At 46.4% G+C, this 25699-nt stretch overlaps 2 protein-coding genes across 2 annotated transcripts; both read left to right on the forward strand.

Annotated features, from left to right (window-relative positions):
* Positions 1 to 85: 85 nt before the first annotated feature.
* LOC100822573 lies at positions 86 to 2819 on the forward strand. The gene has a single exon (XM_003576055.4). The coding sequence runs from the start codon at positions 555 to 557 to the stop codon at positions 2607 to 2609; it is 2055 nt and encodes a 684-aa protein (XP_003576103.3). The 5' UTR covers positions 86 to 554; the 3' UTR covers positions 2610 to 2819.
* A 712-nt stretch (positions 2820 to 3531) lies between these two features.
* Positions 3532 to 9335, forward strand: LOC100844113 (hemolysin A). The gene is made up of 9 exons (XM_003577595.4): positions 3532 to 3707; positions 3799 to 3886; positions 4687 to 4766; positions 6336 to 6438; positions 6550 to 6706; positions 6836 to 6964; positions 8317 to 8403; positions 8519 to 8563; positions 8876 to 9335. The coding sequence occupies exons 1-9, from the start codon at positions 3677 to 3679 to the stop codon at positions 9053 to 9055; spliced, it is 900 nt and encodes a 299-aa protein (XP_003577643.1). The 5' UTR covers positions 3532 to 3676; the 3' UTR covers positions 9056 to 9335.
* The last annotated feature ends 16364 nt before the right edge of the window (positions 9336 to 25699 follow it).

Raw genomic sequence — 25699 nt, forward strand, 5'->3', positions numbered from 1 at the left:
TTTGATGTTGGTTACATATTCTAATTATCTCCGTTCTGTGAACCAAACACAAGAATCATATAATTATTGGAACAATACCATTACATTACACTTCATGATCTCAACCAAATACAACTTTTTCCATGATCTCTGGACTTGCACGAGCAATCGACCTTATTCAAACACTGGTTTCGATTTGATATGGATCAGGACCTTTGATGTACGTACATTGCATGTTTATAGTATTATCATTTAGATTATATAATCTATATTTGTTTTAATCTCAAAGATTTGTGATAAATCAATAAGTGACGATAATATCTCAAAGTGATGGATCACTGCCACCAATTAGAGAAACGTACCATTGCCATCAATTGATGGTCTCTTTTTCAAAGTCTTTTTTTCGTGGGGATTCAAAGAGACATAAGAATATACATTTTCTACTTTCTTCGTTCGGAAATACACGGTTTGGATTTGTATAGAATTGTTTGTTTCATCAGATTGAATCCTATAGAAATTAAAAGGTTAGAGAATTTAATGTGAAGAAAAACGGGGACCAAATTTTGGGGAACGCCATGGACGTGTCAGCGTCATCTTCGGCCAATTACCGTTACACAAACATCGCCTACTTGACTGCCTTGCCGAGGGGTCGGTTAACATTGACAGCCGCAGATCTCTATACCGTCTCCCGTGCTCCTCCAACGGCTATCTCCTCGAGCCCAGACCCCAATGCCGTTGCACCCTTAGCCGCACTCCATCCTCCCCGATCGCCGCCGGCCGCCGCCGCCGCCATGTCCAGGCCATCAAAGACATCCTCCGCCACGTCCCAGCCTAGGAGGGCCTCCCCTTCGCCGACCCCTTCCCCGGCCACGGCACCCAAGTCCAAGGCCAAGACCCTCGCTGGTAGCGGTACCCAACGCCGCCGCAGCCCCCTTTCGGACCTCAACTCCGGGGACGCCTCCGCCGCGCGGACCGGCTGCTTCCGCTTCCTCCTCTCCTCCAACAACAAATCCGGGTCCAAGACCCGATGCGCGTCCACGCCGAGGACGACCCCCGCGACGTCCGGCCCCAAGCTCCGCCCGGCGAGCAAGACGCAGCGGGCGGCCGGCGCGGGCCGTTTGCCAGATCAGGAATCGACGACCAAGACGGATCCATGGCCCGGACGGGAGCCCAGAGGCAGGAGGCAGGAGCCGATCGGTGGTGGTCGGATCAGGAGGTTGGAGGAGCCGGCCAGGAAGCATCAGGGGCTGGCGAGGAGGCAGCAGCACCACCTCGAGGCCCTGACGCCGGAGAGGAAAGCGGGCGCGAGGTCTAACACGCCGTCGTCCGGGGCGACGCCGCCGATCCACGCGTCGATCTCGCCGGAGGTGGTGGCCTGCGGGGCGGCGACGCCCGCGTGCTTCGCGGCTGGGCACCACGTCCTGCCCGGCGTCCGGGACCGGCGGAAATGCCGGGCGAGGGGCATCCTTGACATCGCTGGGGAGGGTACGAGCGAGGAGCTCGACTCCGCGCCGTCCAGGGCGTCGATCCACTGGTTATCCTCCTCGCTGTCGGAGGAGGCCGGGACGTGTTCGACGAAATGCGGAAACGAAGATCCCGTCATCTGGCTGCCGTCTCCACGTGATGAAGGCGTGGCGTGTTTGCTTGAGGACGAGATCTTCGTGCCGGGATGCTCGTTGGAGGATGCGTTCTGGCGATTCTCCCCTGACTGCACGGGATTGTTGGGCTCGCCGGTGCTTGGCGGTCAACTTGACTTTGGCACTCCGGCATCGGAGATCTCTGAGACGACACCGTCATCTGGATTTCTTCCCGTGCTGAAGACACCGAGCACTGGTGACAGCATCAGCCCCTTCTCTCTTATTGTCAAGAGGGCATCACATTCCTCTAGACTAAGTTCTTTATGTGCCCAGCAAGGTCAGGGCAGCTATCACTGTGGCTCGGCTACGGATCCGACATCAATTTCTAGTGAGTCATGGACTGAAAATGCCAGCATAGGCAATTGCTCAGGGTTGGCGAGGGCTAGTAGTCGCCCTATGACGAGGATGGATCCAGTGGTAGAATGTCTTGAAATGATGAGTTTGTCCCCAAGGCTTGGGGATGCTGATTATGATGAAAGTCGTGCTCTGCCTGCACCATTGCCTGAGCTCAGCTTCCAGTTTGCCGGTGCTCCAACACCTCTGGAGTCCATAGACTTGAGTTCTTTCAAGAGATCTCCTTATGACACAGAATTGAAGGGGAAGGAGACGAGTTCTCGGAAACCAGTCTCGATGGAGACTCGGATCTCTTGGCGAGAAGGGCTAGTTAGCAGAATGTTTGATATGGGTGACTTGGACTGCTGCAAATGGATGTCTGATGACGAGGAGGGACCAATTATCCTGGGCAATGCCGAGGCGTTGGGTAAAACCAAGTTTCAGCCAATCAGTGCTTCTTGCCCCCATGAGGGCGGCGAACAATCGGGCTTCGGCTCTGTTGAGTTCAGTTGCAATGGTGGTCTACTAAATTATGACAGTAAGACTCCTCCATACCCTGTTTCAGTTGCAGAGTCTATGAGAGCAGAAGGATTCGAGCTTGTCTCGTCCGATGACTCAGATTGGACTCTCTTGTACAAGAATGGCTTGTTTGAAACATGAGGTTATCTGAAGTGAAACAGGGTTATCCTTGTTTAGAGATTATGTACAAGCTGTATCATTTTTATTTTTTGAGAATCATTAGAACCATGGCAAATACAGGATTTTGAGATCTTTTGTTTGCCCCAGCCTTGTACTTATTTCGGTGGTACATGTAAATTATGTTGGTAGATGGACTTGTTTCTTGAATAATAACTCCAGGTTCAGTTTTAATCCAGTGATCACAATTCAGAGCATAACTGTTTGGCTCTCCTTCCACAAAATTCTTCTCAACAAGTTCGCATCTGAAAAAGAATTAATTTGGAGCTAAGAGTATACAGGTTTCTCATTCTTAGTGTCAAACATACTGTGAGCTGCTGACATCTCGGTGAACTTGATAGGTCGACTGTTTAGAGATAATAAACTCAGTTCGACGAATGTTCAAAGTAACTGGTTGCTGAATCTCTATTGCATCAGAAGCAGCAAAGTACAGAGCCATGAAGTTCTACACTATGAGTCTATGTGACATGTTTCCTGTTTGATGAAGTGATTTGTTTTCTTTCCGACTCCCTATGCACCGACATCCTCCAGAACCAGTTTGTAACTAATGTCTCCAACCTAAAATCGGTCTGTCGGCATTTTGCTCCCATCAGCTGATAATCAAATCTCTGTGGCTTCTTCTGTACTCCGTATCTGCATTGTCTGAACAGAGAAAGAAAGGGCACCTGAGAAGCGCACAATAAATTTCACAATGCCTAATGGCTAATGCTATATGGTTTGCCTTCTCTTTCATGTAAACCAAGGGATGCCTTGTATATGATGCTCAGTGTTCAGTGCTGTTGTTCTACAATCTATACCCATCCTCTCTGGCTGCAATTTTCAGTGTGAACGCTACGCCATGTCGCTGCCGCGTGGGCCCCGTCTGTCAGGACCAAACCCTATCGGCCTATCCCCTCTCCGGTTCTCCCCAAAATTTGGCGGCTCGGTGCTCTCTCTCTCTCTCTCTCTCTCCAGTCCCAGTCGCCGGCGGGGTCGCAGAATCTGACTGACTGAGGTAGGGTCTACCGGAGAGGGAGAAGAAAAAGGTGGCGATGATGGCTTGCAGGCTCCGATTTCACCAACGTAAGAGCCACCCTCCGCCGCAATCTATTGTTACCGAAGAGCTCTTGCTGGAAGTTGAAGCGAAGTGATTCATTCTCTTTTGTTTTGGCAGTTAGGCTGATTGGCGTCCGACCGGCCTGCTGCTCTCCGTCCCGGGAGTTTGCTGCGGTGAAATCCAAAAAAATCCAGCTCCCCAAGAAGTAAGTTTCCAGATTTCTTCTCTTTCTTTCTTTATTATATTCAGCTCTATGAAAGGAGTTGAAACTGTAAGTGCTTTTCGGGTCATGGCTAACGCCGAATGAGTTGAAGCCTGCAAAATGGAATACCATGTAGTTCTGCTGCTGCTGCTGTCCTCGGTTCCAGATTAACAGTTGTCTGGATGTTCCTGAATCTGTGGATTTGGAACCCATTTGGGAACATGGGAAATCTTGTGCTGCTAGAAGTTCCTGCGTTCCCAGCTGTTCGCTATGTGTCGAGGTGTACAATTTATTTAGTTCTGTCTGGCGGATCTCAAAATGGCACCATTTTTTGTTTGTTTTTGCAGTATGTTGGGTGATATAACATAGAAAACTGATTTAGTACTTGCTATTGAGTTGTAGCACATTGAAAGGTTGTCCAGTGTATGACTCATCTGCATTCTTTATCTAGTTATCTGTCTATTTATCTAGGATGATTGTGGTGGCAGTATATTTATAACATCAATTAGCTAGTTACTGCGACAACAGTTAGATCCTTGATTTCGAGGTGTTTATGGAGAAATATGTTGGGATAAGATAATTTCAGCCTCAAGATGGTTCTAGGTATCATTTATTAATTTGCTATGTTTGTTTGAACCTGGTAACTTCGTTTTTGCTTCTTACTAAGTGATGATTATCTCAATTTTGTCACGATACGGACACAGTTTTTGTGAAAATGGATGTCAATAGGATGATGATTTTCAATCCCTTCGGACAATTTTGTTCTACTAATATTTTCTCACATTTTTGTTCTTCTCATTCAGGAAACGGCGCTTGGATGAAGTGTGTCTTGAAAGGTTTCAACAATACAGCAGAACGTACATCCAGTCATGGATTCTTCAGGGTTAGTTCTTCCTACACAGTTATGTGCATTTAAATCTGCATAATCTACATACTTGCAGAAATTGGTTGATACTTCAAAAAGCAAGCTCAGGTATGCCAAATAAGCCAAAACACATGCCAAACAGGCTACAGGGAGAGCTTATCCCTGTCCATGGTGACAAGGCTTTGAACCTGTGAAAAGGAAGAAGACTTGAGGCAGAAGACTTTAAATCTTGATTGATGCCACACCATATGCCTGAACCTGTGAAAAGGAAGAGACTTGAGGCAGAAGAGTTGAGATGGGCCATAGGCCCATAACAAACTTGGTCTATAAAATCTACACTTACAAACAATCGTATCACTTGGAAACAAAGCAATACTAATGTTTCAAATAAAGTAAGGATATCTTGGTTTATCTTTAAGACTATAACCCTATGCTATATCTGAAGTCTGAACCGAACTCCTGGTGCACGCTTTGTATGTATAGTGCTGGTAAGTCTGATCCAAAGAAGACTATGGCTGTGTTTGGATTGATGCCAAAGTGCACCACACTAATTTTTTGGCCATGACAAAAAAAAATGGTATTTGTTTGGATGGTTGCCAACTTTTTGGCATGCCAATGCTACTTTACCAATTTTAGTTTTTTTTTGGGGGGGTCAAAGTTGGCCAACTTATGGGCAAGGAAAATCTTGACCAGTAATTTGGCAACCAAAAATTTAGAAGGGAAATGCTGGGCTCAAACCAAACAACTCCTACATACATAAAGGCATACTTACGGCACCTTAACATAATGTTTACTTTGGCTCCTGTTCTAACCCATGTGTTCTATGGGGCATCAATCAGCATCAGCCACCACTATTCCCATTGCTGAACACTGGCGGTTAACTGCTCAATTAGTGACCGACTCCACCCTCCCGGAACTGATACAATCATCTTATATTCAATTTGAGTCCAGTAAAAGTTACAGGACGCTACTAATGGAATAAGAAAAATATTCAAAATTTCGCAAATGAAATTCTTACCAGTTTGCAATATTTATGTCTTGCTTGCTTATAAATGTTTATGTTTGTTAAAACCACTTACTTGGTACTGCCTTGATCTCAAAATATAAAGCCTATAGTTTTTGCAATCTTCTTTCTAAATACAACGCGCACATGCAGAATTAATGAGCCTTTCCCTCTTTTGCCCTCATTTATCTCTCATCTCGCTTTATCATTAACGATTGAACATACATATCACGCTATGGCTACCATGGTCATTTCCATGATTCCATCTACTATTGATGGCTCCCTGCTAGTTGAAAATATGCCTTACAAAATGAAATGCAGGTATATTATGTATTGTTGTCTAATTATCTGTCATCTGCATAAAAGTCTATATTGGCAGCCCCTTTTTTTGTTAAGATATGTTCTGTGGAATCAGTTGAGTGACATTTCAAATTGGGAACACTTGTATGCGGTTCTCATGCTACTGCCACATTTTTTTATATGCAAGCAATTTTTATAATTAGTTAGACTTACCTTTCAAATGTGTATTGTACAGTCAAATCTTGAAAATCGCCATCCATTATTTAACCTTTTGGATTTTTTAGGTAAGGTCCATGTGAATGGACGAGTCGTGAATAAAGCTGGAACACAAGTATCTGACAAGTCGGTCATAGAAATCAAGGCTGAAATCCCAAAATATGTATGTAGGTGATGCTCTAAATAGTTACCTTTATATATAGGTTCATTTTGCTATTAAAAGTAAAAGTAACTCAGATTCACAAAGTTTATAATCTTATCATTTGATGTTATCTAATTCAGAGCTGGGCATAAGCTAGAGGCAGCTATCAAAGAATTTGGAGTTGACTGTGATGGAAAGGTAGCCCTTGATTCAGGGCTGTCTACAGGCGGGTTTACCGACTGTTTGCTTCAGCATGGGGCATCACATGTTTACGGTGTTGATGTTGGCTATGGACAGGTTACCTTACTAACTGTGATGTGTCCTTACTTTTAATCTATGCCCTCTCCATTTTTTGTCAGCTGCAGCTGGTTACTACCCTGTTTGAGCAGTATAGCTACTTAAATCTCAATATGCTCTACATTTCAGGTGGCTGAAAAAATTCGTGTGCATGAACATGTTTCAGTAATTGAACGTACAAATTTAAGACATCTTTCTGAGCTCCCACAACTGGTTGACTTGGTGACGCTGGACCTATCATTCATCTCAATTCTCGTGGTATGATTTGGTACACACATGGCTATGTTACATTTGTAGTGGCCTTGCCATATGTTCATAGGTGACGTATCTAGTGAAAACGCTTATTCGGTGCAAACTTGCAAACTTTACGCGTAGGCCATTGGATCAAACATGTGTGGCTCAGATTAGAGGTGGGACTCAAACCAACCACTTAAACATGTTTTTTCGCAAAAACCCCGACAGTTATGGCCCTGCTCTTAACGCTAGAGAGAAAACACCAAAGAAAAACACATGGTCATGTGGCCGTTGGTCGGACCTCCGTGGCTGCAGCGAATGGAACCAACGCCTGGTCGCGGTTGCGTCGGTTGCCTCCAATTCGATTCAGTCGCGGTCGCGTCAGTGGCTCCGATTCAATTCAGTCGCCCTCGGCCTCCAGTTCATCATTGCTCGACGGGGAAGATGAACAGATGAAGGGGATTCTCATCAAGGATAGTAGAATGCTGGATATGAGCAGGGGGATTTGTGGGAAACGTGTTTAAGTGATTGGTTTGAGTTCCACCTTTAATCTAAGCCACACATGTTTGATCCGACGGCATAGATGTAAAGTTTGCAAGTTTGCACCGAATGAGGGCTTTCACCGGATACGTCGCCATGTTCATATGTCACTGTTCTTTGAAAAGTTAATTTTTCCCAGTTAATGAAAGACTGCGGGGTTCTTTGTGTTTTATCGCTCTGTTCTTTAGTTGGTGCTTCGGTGTATGAGATTTCCTTTTGTAATAATGCTTGTTGGTATGGTTATGTGAGGTACGATTTGGTGCGCACTGTTAAGATATGGCAACCAACCTTCTAGTCTAAAAGACCGATCTGATAGGAACAGGAGATATGGTACACTTAACACGCGCATGGCTATGATACATTTGTAGTGACCTTACCATATGTTCATATGTCACTGTTCTTTGAAAATTATTTTTTCACAGTTAATCAAAGAGAGTGGGGTTGTTTGTGTTAGTCGATGATTCCATGTATGAGATTTCATTTTTGTAATAATGCTCTGTTGGGTATGGTTATGTGATATAAAAGATAAGGGTGCTGTAAAATCCAGTTCTTGTGAAGTTTCCTATGATATACCCTGTAAAGTACTGAACCAACTGCACTAGATTTGTAAATTGTATTTAGGCACACTGAATTTTGCATTAAAATGGCATTTGAAAAAAAAATGATGCGGTTCTGTGGGAAACTGGTAATAACAGCGCACAACTCTACGCAATTCATGTTCATGGTGTTTGTCATGTTCTCCAATCTTCCGCAAGCATAAAGTGCTTCTTCATAAGCTTAGATATATACATGCTGTCCAGTGTCCAGTATTCAGTGATACTATCTGTGAAATGTAGGTTATGCCTGCTGTAGTCAAAGTAATGAAGACAGAGTCGACGTTGATAGCACTTATCAAACCACAATTCGAAGCTCGTAGATCTCAGGTATAAAGCAAGTTTCATCTTAGATTTCTTTATAACTTTTTTGGTTGAAGATGTTGGAAAGCACCATGGAACTGATGAACAAGCCACTTAACGTATCTATTTTCATTCTTTTTAGGTAGGAAGTGGTGGAATTGTTCGCGATCCTCTGGTTCATAAAGAGGTAATGAATTGTTATTTTGCTTTTGTTATCCATCCTGTTTTGGGGCTTACTAATGTAGTAATGTTATTAGGTTTTTCGTGGGTAAGGCTACTATGAATCTGCTACTTCCTTGCGATAGGATTACTATTTGCTCGTTAGAAACCCACCAGCAAATAGTATTACTTCCAAATACAAAAGCCTTCCCCCTGGAATCCCTGACCATAATGAGAAAGGATCCTAGGCCTGCAGTATTTATTTTCTGTAACTTTTACATGAAGTTCTTTTCCTTGACTCGTGATTGGGAGACCAACTTATTCAGTCCATTAATTACAGGTGGTAGATAGGATCATCTCTGGCATAGAGCAGTTTGGATTCCGCAACGAGGGCTGGATTGAATCTCCACTAAAGGGCGCAGAAGGGAACATTGAGTTTCTTGCCTGCTTCCACAGGATCCCCGTGCCAGAGCCACAGGAAGAGGCTGAGGCACAGGTAGCACAGGCACAGGAAACATGACTAATGTCCAGGCTATGCTAGATCTATTTTTTTTCCAGCGAATAGCTGGAGAATTAGCATGGTGTGATATTAGCGATAAAACAACGGTTTGCCATTATTGTCAAGCAAAAGCATCTGGATTCCCTGTCTAGCTATATCCTGGGACATTTTGTATATGCCACTGAAGTTGTGACATTTTGCTCGGCAAGATGTACAATAGAGATCCAGAAATGACAGCGAGATACTCTGTTGTATATCAGATTTGAAAACTTCCTGATGGCATGAAATCACAAATTCATGATATCGAAAAATCGTCTGGGAACTCGAAATACTGGACAATGGAAAAAATGGATCGAGAACTCAAAATAGCCCACGAAAACTCCTACATAAGCTTCACAGAGTCCACCAACCTGAATTGGATGTAAACATATTTATGTTTGATGATGGACACAAATAAGTTATCATTGCTCCTCAACAAATAAAACCATAACTTTTGAACACTGAATGAACCGAAGAATGTGAAGACATCCCAGAATTTTTTTTCCCTTAACATATATGTGCCTCTTTACCAGTAACAAGAAATTCGGTAGCAAATGCACACAAGTCCAAATCTTTTTTTTATGGTTTTCAAGATCCTTCACAAAATTTGTATCTATTTCTGAATTCAAGTATACAGGAACCACAATAATATTCAGACATCGGTCATAAAATAGACATAAAACTTTTCTCCTTAGTTTTCCCATTAGTCATCTCCGATGATAGATCACGATGACTCTTACCAACTTATGCAGAATTCGATGCATGAGCACTATGATCTCTCTAGTCAGCCGCTGTACGAAGCGGAAGGCGTCTCAGACCATTGGGCATATCATAGCACTCCTTAAATGCATGACTATCTATCATGGTGCCTATGAGAGCCTTTTCTCCAGATAAACTTTGCAAGTAGCAACAGCGAGAGCTTCAGGTCTAACACATCATCCTCCTTCAGTTTAAATATAAGTTCCATATCCATCTTCCGCAGCCATTACTTTTATCTTGGTTGAAATTGGCTAACATAGAGGGCAATTTTTTCAGGGTGACGACGGTGTCCAAAATGTTTAGCAACAATGCAATTATATCCACAATGAGTTTACATGTTATAACTAAACTGACAACTATACATGAAGTATTAGTTGCAGCTGATTCTCTCCGTCAGCCATGCTCGCAGATCTTTTTTGCCTAGTACATATTCAACAATTAAATTGTAAAAAGATAAGTGATAAATAGAATGAGTAAATTGACCCCGAATGCAAGTAAATGAAACCCACATGACAAGCATTTAACTCAAAAGATTGTTCAATAACAAAGTCTGGATAGCCCTAGAATTGAATTACTTAGTGATTTTATTTTGGAACAATTTTTGAGTTACATGTATGTCATGTGGGTTTCATTTAGTTGCATTCGGGGATCAATTTACTCATCCCTTTATCATTTACCTTTTTACAATTTAATTGTTGAATATGTGCTAGACGAAACAAGAGCTTCGAGCATGCCTGGCGGAGAGAATAAGCTAGTAACTAATACTATATGTATGGTTGCCACTTCAGTTATCATATGTAAACCATTGTGGAATCATTGCATTGTAGCCGTAACATTTTGAACACCCTTGTCACCCTGGAAGATTGCCCGCTATGTCAGCCAATTTCAACATGAGAGAAAGAATGGGTATGGAAGATATGAATATCGGATTTGTATTTAAACTGAAGGAGGATGCGTTAGACCCGGAGCTCTTGCGGTTGCTACTTGCGAAATTTATCCGCAGAAGAAGGCTCTCCGGGACACCATGATATATAGTGATGCATTAAAGAAATGCTATAATATGCCCAATGGTTGTGTATCGAATTCTTGATACAGCTGGCAAGTTGGTAACAATCAATCGCAATCTACTATCAAAAGTGACTAGTGCGTGGAAAACTTTTGTGTCTACTTTCTGCATATGACGGTTGATCCTCCATACTTGATTTCAAAAATAGATACAAGTTTTGTGGAGGATCTTGAAAACCATGAAAACATTAAAGATTTGGACTTGTGTGCAGTTGCTGCCAAATTTCTTGTTGCTGATATAGAGGCACATATACGTTATTGATCAAAGAATTGTTCTGGGATATCTTCACATTCTTTAGGTAAGTGTTCAAAAGCTATGGTTTTATTTTCTGAAGAGGAATATAACTTATTTGCGGACATCATTGAACATATATAGGGTTATATCTAGAGTATTATGGGGTCGGGAACGGTGTAGTCTAGACATGACCTTGTCACCACTCATCAGTGCTACGTGTTCCCTCGTTTCCAATTAATCTCTTGTCTATTAGTTGCATCATTATGAGTATAATTAATTGTGCCATGATATTTCTTCCGTCTCGAAGTATTGAGAAGAAAGTTATCCCAGCAGGTTGTGGTCGTGAATGCCAGGAGATTCCGCCAATAGACGTACAAGAAGGAATGAGCCAAATGTTACCCAACCATATGTGCTTGAGTCATCTTCTCAAGCTGATGATGTGTTGTCCATGTCGCAAATGTGAAAACACATGCATGATGAAGCCTGAAGATGTTCAGATGCACGTGCTGGCATCGGGTTTTGTGGAAGGTTATTCACGCTGGACTTGTCACGGGGAGGATGCGGTTGATGTCAGTAGCGGTAACAAAGATGATCATGTTCTGCCGAACGATCTGACGAATGATTCCGAGGAAGAAACAAGGGTCGATGAGGAGGCTAATGTGGAAGGTGAAGGAGCTCAACGTGGTAGGATTGCCAAAATGCTAGATGACCCGTACCTACAGGACCAGCTGGAGGACCCCGAAGATGAGGCAAAGTATGCTCAGTTCAAAAAATTGTTGGAGGACGCAAACACACCCTTGTATGATGGAGCTGGCAAAGAAAACAACGTGTTCGAAGTAACGCTCGAACTTTTGATGCTGAAGGCAACATCATGCTGGTCAGACAAGAGCTTCACGTACTTGTTCAGTTACCTTGCTTCGGTTTTTCCACAGCCAAACAATTTTCCCAAGAGCACATATGAGGCGAAAAAGATTACATGCTCGCTTGGATTAGATTGCATGAAACATCATTCATGCCTAAACGACTGCATGGTATACATTGGAGAGTACGAGAACCATGAGAGCTGCCACATATGCGGTGCATCGAGATATAAGAAGAAAAACGCCAGAGCTGGCGAAGACGATGGGAAAGAAGTGATGAAGGGTAGGCCAGCAAAGACTATCTGGTATCTTACGGCAGGTGGCCGAGTTGAGCGTTGGATGCAGAACATTAAGGACGCGAGGTATCTCGTCCATCACGATCCGGCGCAGGCAACATTCGATCCTGACGGGCACTACCGTGTGGAGAAACCTGGGATCCTAAGACATCCTACCGATGGGACTTAGTGGAGAAACTTCGACACGGCATTTCTAGATTTTGGGGCAGAGCCCAGAAACCTGAGACTCGGTCTCAGCACTGACGGGATAAATCCTTTTGAAAACATGAACAACAAGCACAGCACATGGCCAATGATCTTGTTTGTCTACAACCTTCCTCCATGGTTAATCATGAAGAGAAAGTACATCCACATGTGCATGCTCATACAGGGTCCAAAGCAGCCGGGAGCTGACCTAAATGTGTATCTGCAGCTACTGAAGGATGAGCTGAAGTAGCTTTGGAACCCTGGCATAGTGGTTTGGGGCGCAAACAGGAGGGAGTACTTCACGATGAGAGCAGAGCTTCTGACCTGCGAGCATGACTACCCAGTGAATGGAAATACTTCATACCAAGTGACACATGGCTACAAGGCCTGTACAAAGTGCGGGGAAAACACGACATCAGAGAAGTTGCCCGCTTCATCCAAAATTGTTTACATGGGCCACCAAAAGTGGTTGGATGCTAATGACCCTTGGAGGGATGATAAGGAAAGGTTCAATGAGAAGACGGAGCACGGGACAACGCCAAAGGAGAAGTCTGGTATGCAAATCCTCGAAATTGTGAACGATCTTGAAGTTGTCCCTACAAAGATTGTTGCGAAGAATTATAAGGGACCTGAAGGCGTAGTGTGGAAAAGGAGGTCCGTATTCTGGGACCAGGAGTACTAGGCACATTTAGAATGCCGCCACAGCATAGATGTCATGCACGTGGAGAACGTATGCGACAGCGTGCTGGGGTTGCTGATGAACATTCCAGAGAAGGCGAAAGATGGACCCAATGCACGGAAGGACTTGGAACTCATGTCTATCAGAAAAGAGTTGTGGGGCAAAGATCAAGTGTCAGCAGCCGACAAGAATGGTTTCGTGACGGTGACCACGCGGTGTCGTCTTGCATGTTACAACCTGTACAAAGACGAGTTGCATAGGATGTGCGAGTGCCTGCAGGTCATTAAAGTTCCATCGAACTACTCGTCGAGCATCAAGCATCTAGTTGACATGAAGAGTCACAAGCTATCTGGCATGAAGTCTCACGACTGCCATGTCATACTCACTCAGTTACTTCCAGTCGCAATCAGAGGTATCATGAAGCCGCACGTCAGGGAGACAATCATGAAGCTTTCTGACTTCTTTGACAGCATCTCGCAGAAGTCAATCACCGTTAGACGATGCCAGATACTGAAGGATAGTATGATACAGATTCTATGCGAGCTCGAGATGTTCTTCCCTCCATCATTCTTCGATATCATGGTCCATCTAATGATCCACATATGCGATGAGATCTTGTCCGGGCTCTCGTTCCTGCATAACATGTATGGCCCTGAACGATACAACGGGGTTCTGAAGCGCTACGTTCGTAACAGATCGCGTCCGGAAGGTAGCATCGTGGAAGGCGTTAGGGCAGAAGAGTGCATAGAGTTCTGCACGGATTGGTTGGCCGATCAGAAATATAATAGGTGTTTCCGAATCACGGCACAAGGGCAAGCTCGATGGCGAAGGTGGCCTTGGACATACATTCCTTAATGTCTATGGAAGAGAAAGGGAAGCTAACTTTGAAAGAGCACATTTGGTTGTGTTGCAAATTGTCGATTGCTGCCGGCCTTATCAGGAAATGCACATGGAACAACTGCGAAATGAAAACCCTAAAAGAGGAGAAGTCTGGATCCATTGGGAGCACAATAAAACATTCGCAGCGTGGCTGAAGAATTATTGGTACGGCAGGGAGACGACCAACGGTTGCATGTTTGTCATGGAACCTGCTTACCACGTCTCTAGTTGGCAATCATATGCCATCAACGGCTATAACTTCTACACTGCATCTCAGGACCGTAAAAGCACGTATCAAAATAGTGATGTAGTCATGACTTCTGAGACCGCGACCGACGACAACAGCAAAACCAACGCGTTCTCCGGCGTTATCGAGGAGATCTGGGAATTGGAGTACTCAATCACAAAGATCCCAATGTTCCGTTTAAGATGGACCAAAGGTGACAATGAAGAAAGTCACAGGTTCACGACGATGGTGCTACCTCCTGAGATCCCTCGTGAACAAGTTGTCGTGAGAAAAATCACGGCAAGAGAGGAACCATGGGTCTTTGCTAAACAATGCAAGCAGGTATTCTACATAGACGACCTGGCAAATAAAGGCCGTGTCGTAGTAAGAAGAGGGAAAAGAAGCATTGTTGAAGTGGACGGAGTTACTTCACAAGAAGGTTTCCATGATCCGACGACCGCCGCAGATGACGAAGAAGCGGAACGCACGATATTAACAAGGAAAAGAAGAAGTGATGGGAACGAGAGCGAGAAATACCACAAAAACCCTACCTCAGAAGCACTACTGCGAGGAGTCAAGTTATGACTTACCGAAGGAAGGAGAAGGCCTACTAGTTACATTGTAATGTACTTGTATTGAACTTGAATGCAAACTTTGTACTACATGAAATTATGTGTGATCGATGTACTTTTGTGTATGCATGTTAGTACATGGCTTTGTCACTCCCAAAAATTCAATCCAAATTTAGCACAAATACTAGACAAAATGCATGAATTTATTCATCAAACTTCAACTTTTTTGATTCATCTATTGAATGTGACAAGTACATGTCCTAAAACACTCAAAAGGACAGGTTTTAAATTTTCTAAACGTTCCTGTAATTTAAATTGGTACAAAGCTCAACAAGTATAGATGCACATCAGTAACAGTCGCCTAGTTAATTGCCCGTTACTGATGTGCATCTATACATCAGTAACGGTCGCCTACTTACCCGACCGTTAGTGATAGTAGATCATCAGTAACGGTCGCATTGCGGCTCGCCCGTTACTGATGTATAGATGTACATCAGTAATGGTCGCGTGTGAAGGTGACCGCCACTGATGTACTTCGCCCCAAGCCCGCGCCTCGTCGTCCTCGCCCCGAGCGCCGCCACCGTGCTCGGAGCCTGACACACCCGCCTCGACCACGCGCTGCTGAGCCCGACGCCCCCGCGCCGTCTTCCTCCTTTGCCCCGAGCCCGCACCTCGTCGTCCTCACCCCGAGCGCCGCCACCGTGCCCGGAGCCCGCCGCCGCCGAGCCCGACGCCCCCGCCTAGACCACGCGCCGCCGAGCCCGACGCCTCTGCGCCGTCTTGCTCCTCCGCCCCAAGCACGCGCCTCGCCTTCCTCGCCCGGAGCCCGCTGCCGACGGCCTCATCGTCCTCGGCTGGAGCGCGCCGCCGACGAACCCTAGGTTTGCATCTCTCTCTCTCTCTCCTTGTCTCTGTGTGTGTCTCTCTCTCTAGTTGCTTGCTGATTTGATGTCCCCATCAAATTAGTTCAAGAATCTGGTTTGGTTTTGCTGCTGTGATGTTTCTTTCAATCAATAGATGATTTGTGTAATGGTGTTGGATACCAAACTAAGGACAATGTCATACTGTTGCTTAGTGTGTTCGTATATTAGATGCTGGAAATCATGTATCATATATTAGATGCTGGAAACAATGTCATACTACTGTTCTAATGGTGTTGGAAATCAGTTTTTATGGGATTGATTATTAGATGCTGTCATATATTAGATGATGTCATATATACATGCTGTCATATATTAGATGTTGTCATATATGCTATACATGATATGGAGCTTAATTGATGGCAATATGATCTGGTACTCGTGACATACCTGCTGTTGTTTATGGATCTTATATGTGAATTGTGGGCCCGACCTTCGTGTTGGGTCATTGGAAAAGGGGCCGGCCATCATGCCGAGGGGGTACATATGCGGGTGGGTTTTTTATGCGGGTGGGTTTTTTATGCAGGTTTCGATCTCCTAATAGAAAAAATTTGCTAGTTTTTTTAGCATAGGTCATGCCGAAATTTTTGGCCGATATATATTTGATGGTTTTGATGGCATAGGTACGAAATGGGCAAGAGTAGCCAGAAATCAGTTCTTGAGGACGTAGCTCCTGAGGAGGTGTATCGTATCGATGAAGAGTCTTCATCGGGAGAGCAAATTGCCAGCTCTGGCGATCATACCTCTCGTTCAGAAGAGCAAGACAACGAGCGACGGGTGGAAGAGAGTAACCCGCAGCCAACTTCTTCTACGGCTAAGAAGCCAAGGAAGAAGACGCCGAGGGGGAGTAACAACTTGAAAGAGTTTTGCTACGTGGTCACCCAACATTCTGACAGAGGCCGCCCGGAGTCGCCTGAGAGGCCACAGAAGGCCTTCGCAACCACCTGTGGAGCCATTGCACGTAATATTGCAAGATCACCGACGAGTGGAATCACATCTCTGAAGTCGTTAGAAACACATGCATGGCGGACGTTGAAAGGAGGTTCCAAGTCAGTGACGAGTGGCGCGAGCGATTCCGAACGTCCATCAACATAGCATTGCAGAATGGTCTTACTACTTGGAAAACCACCGCTAGAAAGTGGATGGACAAACCCTATGCCATCGTCAAGAAGAAATGGCCGTCGATAACTGATGAGGCCGAATGGGAAAAATTCAAGAAGGAACCGTTTGACACTGCCTTCATTGCGAAGAGTGAACGTATGAGGGCGTTGCGTGCGAAGAAGCTGTTGAACCACAGGCTAGGGAGTGCAGGGAAAGAGGGGAAGAGGAAGGTCTGGCGCAAGCAGAACCGAATGCTCAAGGCGGCAGGCAGGGTGCCTCCAGTGCATAACATTTTGGAGGATAAACGTGCTAGAGAATATGCACGTTAGCACATGACACCAGAGGAGTGGGCGGGCATTCAGCCAATGCAGCTGCTTGTTAAAAATTTGCGGTAAGGGGTCACGTGTATTAATTTGTTTTCGGCGTTAATTATGACACTCATGATCCATATGTACTCACGTTGGTCCTGTCTTATATATATATGATAACAGGGAAATGCCCACAAATGGGAGGAGAGAAAGAGGTCGGAATGATCTGCCGACTCCGTGCAAAGCAAGAGGTGGGAGTCGGCTGTGACCGCCGGCTTGCAAAAGGCTGAGCACACGGGCCATGTACTAGGGGAAGGCGAAGGGGCTTGCTGGGATGATTATTTCCCGCCTACTCCGAAGCGAAGCAGGGTCCAGAAAAAGACCCCCGCTTCTGCTGAAATAATAGAACAAGCTAAGGCGGAGGCGCGAGAGCAGGCATCTATGATGTGTCAAGATGTGTCAAGAGAATATGCAGTGCAAGCCTTCCATCATTTGGTGTCGGCATTGGCCAAAGACCACCCCGCTCTTGACGCCATACTCGGGGGAGGAGTGGACGGTCTGAGAAACCTCCTTCCTCCTCTTCCTCCTCTTCCCCCACGAAAGAGCACCCCGCTGAAGAGCAGTGCCACCTCCAACACACGTATGGAAGAAGATGAACACGTACACCCCAGGTTACAGCCCGGCTCCTAGCATGGACAACCCCCCCACCCCCCCCCCCCCCCGCTAGCCAACCGGACCCAAGCGAGGGCATCCGGGATAACGATCCGGGTCCGAGCAACAACATCCTTGTAAGCATACTTTTCAAACTCTTTTTCACTCCTTACCTTCATGAATAAAGATCTTACACACATATGCCTTCTTTTTGTTACGTGCTGGCACCGGTGAAGTGTCGTATTCATGTAGACAAGACTGGGAAGCCTGTAGGCGCCATTGGCCTCCTGATGCCCAGACAATCCCCGCCACTGGTGCATGGCATTATTATGAACGACACACAAGTGAGTATGATGGTGGACTCCGTTGTCGAGGAGCATCGTGATTCTGCTATCCCGCTACCTCCGGAGGAAGGCGTGGATATCCTAGGCGGATGTCCAAACTACGGCATAATGTGGCCTAGGAGCTTGGTATCTCTCTACAACCAGCGCCGGCTCTCTTTGACTCCATCTCCCTCTGCCCACAAAGGTACTTCTCAATCGTCGCTCGGCCTTTCCCCTAGGATACTACCTCCTGTCGATGCTGGCGGAGATGAAGAGCGGGCAATGTCGTTGCCTCCACAGATTAAAGATAGCCAGACCACAGGGTCGGCACAGGCTGGAAGCGTCCCTCCTACCTTCTCTCTCTTGGGTGCCGCTGAGTCCATGGGTGGCCGCAAGATCGATGACAAGTATAAGGAAGAGGAGCAAAATGATTGGGACAAAAAAAGGAGGCATAAAAAGAGGGGACGCGGCGGCAAGACCAACAAGGACTCCTCGAATGTCAACCAAGATGAGATGCACTATGTGCCTGACATAACTGGAGTGTGGGAAGACAATAGGCCTGACGTTCTCATGAAGAACTCCCGTCAAGGCCAGAGATTCGAAGACGGATCCTATTTCGTGGCTAGGGAGTTTGACCGGGTGCTTATTTACTATCCTAGAAGATCGATGCTCACCGAAGCTTCCCTGCGTGCCGTGTCGAGAGAGATGCAAGAGCTTCATCAGTTCTACATGCAAGCATCAGCTGGTTATCAACAGCATGCCCAACAAATCAATGTTCGAATCCCACGGGACTATGGCTTCTTTGACCAAGAAACTGGGGGGCATTCAGGAACGTCCTATAACCTTTGGTGTGGAGTTCAACGAACTGTTCCATCTCTTCATCCGCCAAAAGCTTGATATCAACCTCTTAAGGCTGTGGTATGCCTACCAAACAAGAGAAATGCGGCGAATGGAGGTCAATAATGTAGCCATTCTAGACCCTACGGTGTTCAACTACGGTGACATCGGTTTAGAGCCAGAAAAGGATCACTTAAGAACCCTGGCATGTAAATACTTGGTGGCATGTCTAGAGAAATACGCTGACCACGACTTTATCCTCTTCTTTCTTAATTTGGAGTAAGTTGAATTTTATATATGGAACCGTTTGTTTTTTCTAATTCAGTCTTTCTTAAACATCCTTAGTTACTAAAATTTGTTCCTTTTGAAAACAGAGACCATTGGATGACACTACTCATTTGTTTGCCTTGGTCCGCGGTATACTATTTCGATTCACTACTTTCCAAGAAGGGTGTTCGAGATCGCTACTGGAAACCCATCAAATCACTCATTAACACTGCCTGGAAAGTTGCGAGCAACGGAAAACTAGCTGGTAAAGGCTATAAAGACAAGCCTCACCACAACCACAGGTTCCCTTGCAATCAATAGCCGCCCGGCACTGTGTACTGTGGGTACTATTGTTGTCACATCCTTATGGAGAATGCCAGCATGTTCAAACCTGAGTGGAAGGGGTCAATCGCGGCTGTGGAAGAGTACCGGCGGCCCCGAATGACAATGGCACACCGAACTAAATGGATCGTGTATAACATTCAAAGGGAGTTTGGCCATCTCATCAACAATGAGGTCATCAAGCCTAGTGGAGACTTCTACGAACGCGTGGAACAAGTGGTTACTAGGGTTCACCCACAAGAATAGCTTCAAACTTGATTTTGCTATGAAACTTTGAAACTTTGTAATCAATGTCGTGAAGTGAGATACATTTGTATGCTTTATATGTTTTAAATGATGCGGCGTTATATACATTTGTATACTTTAAATGATGTGGTTGTGGTTTTAATTCGAAATATATGTGTTGTGCTGTGTATTTTCTGTGTATTCGAATATATGTTCTGTGTATTTTCTGTGTATAAATGCTGTGTATTTTCTGTGGTTTTAATTATTTTTTTAGTTACTAAAAAAGTCGGTCACTCGCTCGACACTGATGGGACGCAGCGACCGTTACTGATGATACTATCGTCAGTGAAGGGCGCGGAAACGTGACCGTCACTGATGATGGGCATCATCAGTAATGATCGGGCGGCCCGCCACTAATGATTGGTGGAGCGACCGTTACTGATGATTACCATCATTACTGGCAGGAAGTTAGTAACGGTGGCTCCGCCCGTTAGTGATGCTGTTTTTCAACCGTTACCGATAAGCATTTTTGTAGTAGTGGTATTTCTTCTTAGTATTTATACTTACAACAATATGTTGAACTACTTCAACAAGTCTAGTGTAAGATATCCTGCATCTATCTGGAATTAGCATGTTGTGGTATTAGAGATAAATCAACGATTTTTCATATGTCAAGCAAAAGCATTTGGATTCCCTCAGTCTAGTTACACTGGGAAATTTTGTATATGCCACTGAAGTTGTGATATTTTGTTCGGCAAGATGCCCAATAGAGATCCAGATATGACAGTGAGATACTCTGTTGTCTATCAGATCTGAAAACTTCCTGTTGGCATGAAACAAGCTGACCGAGTCATATAGCCACGAAAACGTTGACCGGTGAAAAACGGCCCGAAATTTATCATCAGATTTGTCATATTTCTACAAAACACCATTGTGTTAAATGTTGTCCTTGATAGTCTACACGATACAAAATTGTCTAGAGATTTACCAACTGTCTAGAGATTTACCAACTGTTGCAAGGAATCCAATCAGCTGTTGTGAACCCCAGCCAACATAGACGTTCTTTGGACTAAATGTAGGTGCATATTGCAGTAGAGATCATATGATCGCTCCTTCCTTTTTGCCCTTTTGTTGAATAGTGGCTGCTGTTTGTTCTACTGATCTGAGAAAAAAAAATGTACGTACCCTACTTACCAGTTCCCGTGCAAAAATAACTAAACTGGAAAGCTGTTCCAGACTTCCAGTGATGAGCAAATCTATCTTTCTGCTGCCATTGCATTTTTTTGGTAACTGTGTAGACGACCGGTTGTATGTTATGTCCAACATGCAAGTTCAATGACTAGTTAAAATATACTACCGTTGGAAAAAATTATTGCCCCTAGTTTAAGCTGTCACAAAAAAAGGAATTTTGAATCAGTTCCTAATGTACTTGCTGGCAACCAAACTGATTAAGCACCCTTTCTCCCAGAACAAGAATCTAGGGCACCATAGCATGAGGCCGGTGCATAGAAAATTCAGAGAGATCTGGTGCCGACAGGTTCCCATGAGCCCCGGAAATCTAGTTAGTTCTTGGAAGATTGGTTTGCATGATACAGCTTGAAAGTAGTACTCATACAGTCATACAAATCCTAGATAATCTACTAATCATGTAGCATCTTTGGGTCAATGGTTTATAAAAACTTATGCTCGCTGTTCTTTTTTTTGTTTTTCTCTCTTTTTCTTTTCATGTGGTTCGCATTCCACTCCCTCCGTCACATATTAAGTGACTTTTTATTACATGTATCTATATGTTTTTTAGACATAGATATCATATTATTTGGACAAATTTGATTCACTTAGTACGGGGAGTACTAGCTACGGTGCTCTCTTCTTTTTCCCTTCCTTTGTTCCTCTACAGTTCAGCTTTTGTAAATCTTCTGCTTAATTAGTGAAATCAGTGGCTGAGTTCGTAAAAAAAATGGTTTATAAAAACAGTAGCAAACTGCATTTCTCTACCAGTTAGCCCCAAAAATTCATGGCCAGACAAGAGTGCATCTGATCAACAAAAGAAGATTATAACCATGTTTTCTGAGATGAAAAGGTTGTTCGAACTGGGCTCATCAAGGAAGATTCGAAGGGAAAAAAAAAGATTCAATGAACCGAAACTCCACATCGCTAAATTGATCAACAAAGAGGCTTTACTAGGAATGGAGATTCCCAGAGGGAATGATTCAGTGCACTGATCCACTCGACAACACTGAGTTGTGGCCATGTGGAATTGCCATCAAATCAGAGACCAACTTACTTAGGTTGTCTGCTTCGCAATGTGCAACGAATAAATATTGTCTGCAAGAGAGCCGCCTAGCTACGATCGATAGTTGTGTTGACATATGGACATGGGAAATCTGGGCCACCGTACCATATCATAGATGCTTACACAAACAGTCGTTTCTCCTGCCACTTTGAAACCAACACTGTGATTTGATTATTTTATGTAATTATACTCCGTAAGTTTTTTTTGCGGGGGCGTTTTATTTGATAAGTTGCTGCAGAAGTTTTAGTCACGAATCAGATTAAAAGTTTGTTTGCAGATCCTTTTTTTTTACAGCAAAAGGTTTACAGATCTTAAATTCATTATTATTGCGTACCTAGAAGAACATGGAAACTCTCGTTTTCTTTTACGCGTTGTACTACTTACAATAAACTTGTGGAACTTGTTTTTTACCGATTTTCCGAAAATGAAATAGGCAATGTCGGACGTAAAGCTATTCCATCAAAGAAGATTATCGTCATTTCAATAATGCAAGAACTATCCCATCTAGTACTAAGCCAAGCTGTAATATTTACGTAATGTGTGAGCTTGGCAAACACAAAATCTAGAATAAACTAACATAGGTGGTTAGAGCAAGTCCAGCCGTCCTCTCTAAAGCCCCCCAAACGCCAAATGGGGACGCCGCCACCCAAAATCCCAGCCAGCTCAGCCCTCCAATTTTTTTTTCAGCTGGCACGGCCCTACGAATCATCCGGCGCCCCAGGCCACCCCCCGGCCAAAGTCGGAGCAAGTGGGGGAGCCGGCTAAACACAGCAACCAACAGAAAAAAAAAGCACGTGTTAAGACCATCTTCTCTCTCCCTCCTCTTTTTTTCTCACTGAAGCAGGGCTGGGACACGCAAGGGCTCGGGGCCATCAAGGCGGCGGTCCCTTTGGCGAGGCTGGATGGACGGTCGAGGCTGTTCGGAGGAAGACGTTGACCCGCACCACCACCCACCACCGGCATCGGAATGGCGTTCCTCATCCGCGCACGGCTCTCCGCCCCCGACGACGACTACGGCGCCAACGCAAGAATGGCCTCCTCGCTCTCCTCGGGCGCCTCGTCCCCGCCACCCCTGAGGACCCCGCGCACCGTCGCGGCCGTGCTCGGAGCGCCGTGGGTGGCTACGCAGCTATTGTCGTCGAGGGACGACGAGGGGGACGTTCTGGGACAAGGTCCTTGTCGGAGCACGGTCTCCGGCACCAGGGATGCCGAGCACCCCCTTTTTGGTTCGGTGGAGGGCGAGGTGATCGCTCCGGTGATCGCCGGCGTGACGATAGACACAAGAGTTTTTACCCAGGATCGGGCCATCCGGAGGTGTAATACCCTACGTCCTGCTTTGGAGTTGTATTTCTTAGTACGGTTGTTACAGGTTGCCGGGGAGTTCTCAGGCTTTGCTACTTGTCCCTCTAAGGGTTAGGCTATTTGGGTGAATGCTGAACCGAATAGAACCGAATCTTACTGAGCTCCAACCCTTTGACCAGTGGCGTTGGTCCTCCTTTTATAGGCAAGGGGATACCACAAGTGCCTATGCATGCAGGGTGACCCGTTCCCTAGACGCGTGTCACGGCCGCATGGAATACAATTTTACTCATCCGTGCTGGACGCCATGCAGCGCCCAGTCCACTGTACACGGTAGAAAAATGGTTCGTATGGTAGTCGCGCTAGCCTTGCTCAGCAAGCCTAGGCCTGCCGATAAGACTCATGTAGGTGCATTAAATGCACTGCGCCCGCCGTCTTGTCCTGTCTTCACTGTTCTGCGGGTCCCGCCTGCATGCCCGAGCGCGGGTTGCTGGGGTGCACCTTCCTGGCTAGTGCATCGACTAGTTGCTGGGAGGCATAACTTTGGCTTCCCGGGACCGGGGTTCCCGGGAGCATCTCGTACTCGGCCCTTAGGTTTAGCTTCACTAGGGGTCGTCTCCTCGAGGTAGGCTTCCCGGGCTCGTCGCTTCCCAGAAGTCCTTCCTGATGGGGCTCTGTCACTGGCGACCCACATGTCCCGTATCAGTGGGACCCATGGGCCACTGGTACGACAGTAGACCCCGGGCGTGGGCCGGCAGCCTTGAAGCTCTCAGCAAGTGCTATCCTCGGTCGGTTGCTGGGCTACGCCCTATCCGACGCGTGGGTCCCAAGGGGGAAACCCCCTGGCACCCGGCCTCGTGGGCCGCATTTATAGCTCCACTTCTCCAAGCGGAACGGTCGGGCGCACGATTTCGTGCCTTATCCCCCTTAATCACCAGAGAGTTAAGGCCACGTCGCATACCCCCCTCTTAATCTCCGATTCTTTAGGGCTCTTTATTGCCGATCGTGGGGCTGCCCGTTGCGGTCCGCCAACCCCAATAAATACCCAAGGCCGGCGGCGGGGCACTCCCTATTGTTTCTCGCTCCTGCCATCACCTCCTCCCAAGCCCCCCGCTCCCCAACTCCAACCGAACCACCTCTCCACCTCCGCCGGTGTCTTCCAAGGGCCAGAACCGTCCCAAGGGGAGCACCAACAAAGGGGATAAGGCTGGCAAGAAGGAGCTGTCGGACAGGGCCCGGAAGGAGGAGGAAATGCGGGCCAAATTTGCCTTCTTCCCCCTCGGGTACAACGGCGAGGAGGTCGACAAGCTGGACTTGGCGCTAGCCACCAAGCACAATGAGCATGGGCCGATGTGGGTCCTTCCCGTCGGAGCGGAGCGCGACGGGCACTACTTCCGGATCTTCCGGAGGTTCATCCCTGCCGGGTTCGTGCCATCGCGCTCCTACTTCCTCTCAGCCATCATGGAGTCCTACGGACTCATCATGGCGCAACTTCACCCCACGTCGTTCTTCACATAGGTTGTTTTTCAACACCTCCGTGAAGCGTTCGTGAGGGTGATACCGTCGGTGGCGCTATTCTGCCACTACTACTACCCAAGGGTGGAGAAGAAGGCTCCCCTGTCCTCGGGGGTAGTGTTCCGATTCCGCGACAGGATCAAATCGGAATTCATCGAGCTAGGGAAGAAGAAGATCGAGCATGAGTGGCGCCACGACTGGTGCTGGCTGCGCACCGACGAGCTCCAGGAGTTCCACGAGGACCCCTCGGGCCTCTGAAGGGCTCTGACGACTGGACACTCCGCGACCAGAAGGACGAGGAGCTAGCCCCAATCTGTGCGAAGATCAAGGCGCTCCGTGAGGCCGGGCTCACGGACAAGGATGGGGCGCGCCACTTCATCGGGAGGCGCGTGGCCCCCCTACAGCTGCGCTCGCATCCGGCGTGGATGTACACTGGGGCCGGCGACCGGACCCGGCTGCAGCGCACGGACCTCCTCCTGGAGGAAGTGCAATTCTGGGTGAAGGGTATCACTGGCGAGGACGAACCTTACCGGCTGCTCCCGCCTAGAGCGCACTCGCTCCACGCCAGGATCCCGAACCTGGGAGCCCGGGATCTCCCACTCTGCGACGAGTGGGGGATTGTGGAGGACCCCTCGGTGCAACCCTCACCCCTGCAGCCCAGGTCCTAGAAAGGCAAGGAGCCGGCTGCCGACTCGGGGAAAGGGGGCCAAGGCCAGGCCTCCGCCAAGGCAGAGGGCTCGGACTCCGACGACTCCTCGTTGGGCGTCGGAGGAGACCTCTGCAACAAT

The sequence above is a fragment of the Brachypodium distachyon genome, chromosome 4 (genome assembly GCF_000005505.3).
Source record: "Brachypodium distachyon strain Bd21 chromosome 4, Brachypodium_distachyon_v3.0, whole genome shotgun sequence".
In the NCBI taxonomy this organism is placed as follows: Eukaryota; Viridiplantae; Streptophyta; class Magnoliopsida; order Poales; family Poaceae; genus Brachypodium; species Brachypodium distachyon.